We start from the raw sequence: 5,462 nt of genomic DNA, 5'->3' as shown, positions 1-5,462 counted from the left end.
CAATGTGAAAGCAACTCAGTTACAACTTACCATTTAAAATATTTCAGCTTGACTAAACAGTCTAATCTACTTGTGATAGTAACATATTTATTTAGGATTGAGCATGAAGTGTTTTACTTTGCCCTGCGAGTTCAGGTTTATCGTGCGTGTGATCTTCAGAGTGCCAATTTGGATAACTGACCTTGTCTGATGGAAAAACAAATCAGTGGTGTTGTATTCATGGAGCATGATCTGCACAAAGGAGGTCAGTATTCCACAAGTCAATGAGTCAATTACTATTGAACCAGCTGGTAGCAGTGGTGTTTAAGTCTAGAGCTTGAATCCCCTGTTTAAAGATATATCTGACTTTGGGCGCACAGTGGAAAGAGACTAATTATTATTGAGTGGTGCTGGCCCCATGACCAGGGCAGCGCTCTCTGGCACATGAGTCAAAGAGCGATCAATACTTTTGACAAAGGGGGAAACAAGTTACTCTACAGAGTTGTAAAAGAAATATTAAGTTTTGGCAAAAGTGCCAAAAACTGGCAGGTCCGTGACTGGCCACTTGAGGCTGGCCTCTAAAGCGAGTAAATATCAATAAAGGCCCATACTGAAATGGCCATTATTACAGCAGAAATAAACACGTTTATAGCCTGGTAGTAAACAGTTTTAAACTTCATAGCTTATTTCACCATTTATAACTCAACTGTTTAACTAATAGTAAGTTAAAAATAATGCTCAAGGGGCTAAATTACAGCTGCAGGCTCTCTGCTGAGTCATTTCAGCTAATTCAGTCACCAAACTTGACATCTTAGCGATGTTTGTGTTGCTGTTTTATTTTGGGGAATTTGTCATGCAGACACAAAAATGATATGGCTTACTGTGCGGTTACGCAGATGACACTTGTTTTTGGATACTGAACTGGAGGGGATGAAAGAATTGAGTGTTCTTAAAGTGGTAATCTCGAGGATCTCAGTTTCGTTTGCTTTGGCGGCACATATGGCGATAAACGGTAATTACAGGAGCACACTTCCCAGATATCCAGACAGTGTCGCATGTGTGACGTCCACAGTTGGCTCCAGTTCTAACGGTGGTCTTCATCTGAGGGTCAAATTTGTGTTTTTTTCTTTGGATTTTCACTTATTTTTGAAGTTGTATCTGTAGCGATCGATCTTTTCTTTGTTTGTTCAGCCATAGTAGATTACTGTTTACTCGCAACACTCGCAGAGAACGGAAAAGCAGCCGCTTAGCTCCGCCTACCCTCTCTGGCAGACCAACCACTGCTGGGTGATGGAAAACGCGTCACTAACTGGGTGCGGCTTAGGATTTTTTCTGCGAAAGACGCACCAGGCACCGAGTCCATAATAACACTATATACTGCAAATGCAAAGGCTTTCATCAGTGGGCCATAGGCTCAATCACCATTGTGTTAACCCTAACCTCATTCGGCTATAGAATTCCTTATTTACATGAAAACCTGGAGATTATCACTTCAAAGCAGTAGGGCTGTTCCTTGTTTTACTGTCTCTGTGCTTATGTGATTTATTATAAGGCATTGATGTTCTGCACCTGTGTTTTTGTGCTGTCGATTGTGTTACTGTATTGATGGGCAGTTTGTCCCCATAAAAAAGTTGCAAATAAAATCTGTAAATATATTTTCACTTTGCTAAATTAAAAGTAGACAGATATCTTCGTTCAGGCTTCCAGTTTGAAGCACAGATGTTATAAGGTGCGGCGGAATGATGAGCAGCAAAATGGGTGTCAAACAGGAAATGTTGTAAGTGGTATAGAGCTTTAAATCTCACATGCAATGCATGTCTTAAGCCTCTTTAGTGTCTGCCCAGGTTTCTGTTCACCGACATGATGGGAATCTAGGTTATAGATCAAATCATGTGGAAAAAACAGGTCATAACGTGCTCTTTGATAAGTGGAATGAATTTCAGTCAATAACGAATCCACCACAGTACTCCTCCCCACCTCGCTCCATCAGGCTCTCGCTCTCTCTTTGCCTCGCTCTTTCCATCTCTCTTAATTAAAGGACAATTAGTTTTATGATTTTGAGAGGTGATGGATTAACTTGGCATCAGAGAGAAAAAACACACGACAGAATACATCTGCATATGAAAGGAAGCCTCCTCTAAATGTCCTATTTTTTCTTTTTTCTAAGTGTCATTTATTTTATAACTTTGCATGTATTTTGTAGATGTGTTGAAATGCTTTTAATGGCTGCTCATGTTAAGTGCCCCAGTTCCAGTCTTGTCCATAAAAGCTATATAGTGCATGACACATTTTAATGTCTATGGTGAGTAAATATAGGTATAAGTACATTCATCTTCAGTATGATATTAAATATTATTGCATTTTAAATCCCAAAACCTGCTTCTATCTACTCTTGTTTGGACTACAATTATTGTCCAAAACGCAGCAGCCAGACAAATAAAGACATCACAACAGATTGTAGAGAATATTTAATTTCACGCCAGCATCTGAAACATCAGGAAACATGTTATGAGGACAAGCAGAGGTTTTTCTTCAGCCATCCCAGCACTTGCCCCAGTGATGGCCAGACTGATATCTTCTGGTTTGCCTTACAAAAGAAAAGAAAACATCATCGCAAAAGCTTCTCTCTCTGAATGTATTTTTCATTTGTCACCCTGCTGTACCTACCTCTGGTCAGAACGGTGGACTTCACACCAATCCAGTAGACCGCTCGCTGCTGAGCTACTGCGGCCCTGAAAGGTGTTATGAGAAGGCAGAAGAGAGAGCATAAAATAAATACTTCTCTTCTCCATGTGGGAACAAATTGAAAATAGACTGTAGTGTTAAAGACAAAATATGTTGCTTTACATGAAGTAGATTGGGCTTGCAGAGTCAGGTGGTATCCAGCTGTATACAGTGGTGTTGCCCTTCACGTTGGTGTTGGAATGAGTGACTGCACCTTGTGGATTCCCTGCACACTGGAAACATAAAACATCCACACTCCTCAGAAACTGTTAAAATGTTGCTTAATCACATAAACATGGTGACATAAGACCATTACAAAAAACAGGAAGTTAGCAGTAAAATGTGTGCTGTTCTCTATTTGTCTTCGTTTAGGTATTAAAATTGTAACTTCCACAATCAAAAGTAACTCAGGAGGAATTCATTTCAGACTCACCTGAAGAAACCTGGTGTCTGGGGGAGGGAGCTGCCAGCTTCCCTGAGCATAAGGGCTGTCGAATGTCCGAGCTTCCAGGAGCACACCTCTGTAGTCCGGACCGCTGATAGTCACTGCAGGGAAACACATCAAAACAGCTTGTTTCATACTGATCTCATTTGACACTATTAAAAAAAATCACAAGTGAATTGATCAGACAACAGACAGCTTTGTTAAAATATGGCCTCTGAATTTAATACTTTTTTTATCGGATGTATAAATCTAGATCTGATCAACATTTGCAAGTCGGGTAGGGTGAAAAGAGTAAACACCTCCTGCTTCACAAACAGAGGCATATACAAACATACATATACTGAGTGCTTAAAAGAACGTTGAGCGAAAACCGTGTTTTGTTGTAAGTCAAATCTCTCAGAACCAGATCAATTAAAACAATACGTTCTGTAGCATCTGAAACTTGCAGGACCAACAAAGCTCAAACGAAAGATACTCCTTTTTACCATAGTGAACTGTAGAAACAATCACTTACATTGGATCTACAAAAGCCTCTTTTTATATGTAAAGTGTAATTTTTGTAATAAAACGTTCACCTCACCTGTGATGGGCTGTCCCGGCTGATACGTCCTGGTGTTGGTGAGAATGGTGTAGGGTCGTGGATAATACTGAGGCTGCACCCCAGAGTGGCGAGGCATCATATCCTCACAGGCACCCGTGGGAGCACCGGTGGGGTAGCCACGGACACAACCGATCACTTTAAGCAGAATGAAACAAGGTAACAACAGCTCCATCATGCTGAACGAAAAGCTGCTCCACTGGAGAGGAAGTGTTAAACAAGTGGTGAGACTGAAATGCACAGAGCTGAGCAAAGAGACTTTTGAAAACTGCTGCTGCTGAGTTACAAAACCAAATAATTTGAAAGGTCTCGGGTCCAATCACTGTGCATTCATGTGCCGCAGCACATGATAGAATAATCTGGTGATATTTATGCATCTAAAGGCAGAACAAAGATAAATTTACATCCCTCATTTTGGCCAAGTGAGGTTAGCAAACACTTTCAGGGAAAATCACATGATCAGCTCTTTACGCACAATGAGGGACTAAGAACCAGTGAAAACTAAATTAGTCCAATTAAAACTTAAAAACTGTGGATTTATTAGAATTCACTTCCACTGGAGTCATGTTGTGAGGGTTATTTTAAGGAGAAGAACGATTACAGCAAGTTGACTGTTTGAAAGTTTATATTGGCAGCAGACTATCAACTTTGTACTTGTCTTGGGATTAACACCATAACTAAAAGCTATATTGCTCTTTTATGCTCAACAGACACCCAGCCAACCACCTAGTGAGCAGTTGTAGGGTAAAAAGGACATTATCTCAGAGCATTATGCCAAGTTGGTTATTGATAGGTAGATCTATGGGGAGTGATTTAGCTTATCCAGGCACGTGTCGGATTGTCGCGTCTACTGCTGCGCATCACTCAAGTTTTTTCGTCCGCAGCACGATGTCGCGACACGTGACGCTTCACCTGACACTGTGGTAGAGTTGGTCGTCTTTCAATCGGAAGGTCGGAGGTTCGATCCCTCAGTCTACATGTCAAAGTTTCCTTGGGCAAGACACTGAACCCCAAGTTGCTCCCGGTGGCATAGCCAACGGGTGTGAATGTGATAACTGATTGACAGTTGGGCACTTTACGTAGCAGCCTCTGCCATCAGTGTGTGAATGGGTGAATGTGACATGTAGTGTAAAAGCAGCTTTGAGTGGTCGCGAAGACCAGAAAAGTGTTACATAAGTACAGTCCATTTACTATTTACTTAGAAAATAGAACATTTCTAGTCACGTTAGGCACGTGTCAGGCTGTTGCATCTACTGCTGCGCATCATTGCAGGTTTGTGCCCAGTGCGCAGCACTATGTCGCAACACGTGATGCGTCACCTTACACAAAATAGAACAAAAGCACAAACCTGCAATTAGGCGCAGCAGTAGACGCAACAACCTGACATGTGACTGAAGTGTATGCATTTTGATGTGCTTCACCCCTCATAAATTGAGAGCCTCGCCTTATGGGTCAGCTCCCTCGGCGTCTTGACAGTTCACCACAATGCCCGCATTACTGTGACGCTGCACCAACCATCATTGCATGACTCAGTCTGCAGAGCCCTGTTCATTCACGATCGAAGCAAAATCTCATTTCAGAGCAGACTAAGCATCTTTCCAGTGTCTTATTAAGTATTAGAAGAGGTTTCGAGAGAGGTTTTCTGAATTCATTCACATGTGTAATCTTTGCGCTTAAAGGATTAGTGAGAGCCGCAACGAGACATGATTGTGTCCT

General features: G+C 41.5%; 1 protein-coding gene across 1 annotated transcript; it reads right to left on the bottom strand.

Moving 5' to 3' along the window:
* Nucleotides 1-2,453: 2,453 nt before the first annotated feature.
* Nucleotides 2,454-3,924, bottom strand: LOC138609637 (putative defense protein Hdd11). The gene is made up of 5 exons (XM_069682255.1): nucleotides 3,729-3,924; nucleotides 3,137-3,249; nucleotides 2,827-2,936; nucleotides 2,647-2,711; nucleotides 2,454-2,566 (listed from the first exon to the last, which is right to left on the bottom strand). The coding sequence occupies exons 1-5, from the start codon at nucleotides 3,922-3,924 to the stop codon at nucleotides 2,454-2,456; spliced, it is 597 nt and encodes a 198-aa protein (XP_069538356.1).
* Nucleotides 3,925-5,462: the final 1,538 nt, after the last annotated feature.

The sequence above is a fragment of the Semicossyphus pulcher genome, unplaced genomic scaffold, assembly GCF_022749685.1.
Source record: "Semicossyphus pulcher isolate SPU_LCO1_2020_fin unplaced genomic scaffold, fSemPul1.0.p SCAF_6, whole genome shotgun sequence".
In the NCBI taxonomy this organism is placed as follows: domain Eukaryota; kingdom Metazoa; phylum Chordata; class Actinopteri; order Labriformes; family Labridae; genus Semicossyphus; species Semicossyphus pulcher.
This window is presented reverse-complemented; position numbering and strand designations above follow the sequence as displayed.

Coding starts and splice junctions, on each gene's coding strand:
- LOC138609637 (XM_069682255.1), bottom strand. CDS start 3,924: ATGATGGAGCTGTTGTTACCTTGTTTCATTCTGCTTAAAGTGATCGGT. Junction 3,250..3,728: donor GCCGGGACAGCCCATCACAG/GTGAGGTGAACG, acceptor GTTTCCCTGCAG/TGACTATCAGCGGTCCGGAC. Junction 2,567..2,646: donor GTCCACCGTTCTGACCAGAG/GTAGGTACAGCA, acceptor TTCTTTTGTAAG/GCAAACCAGAAGATATCAGT.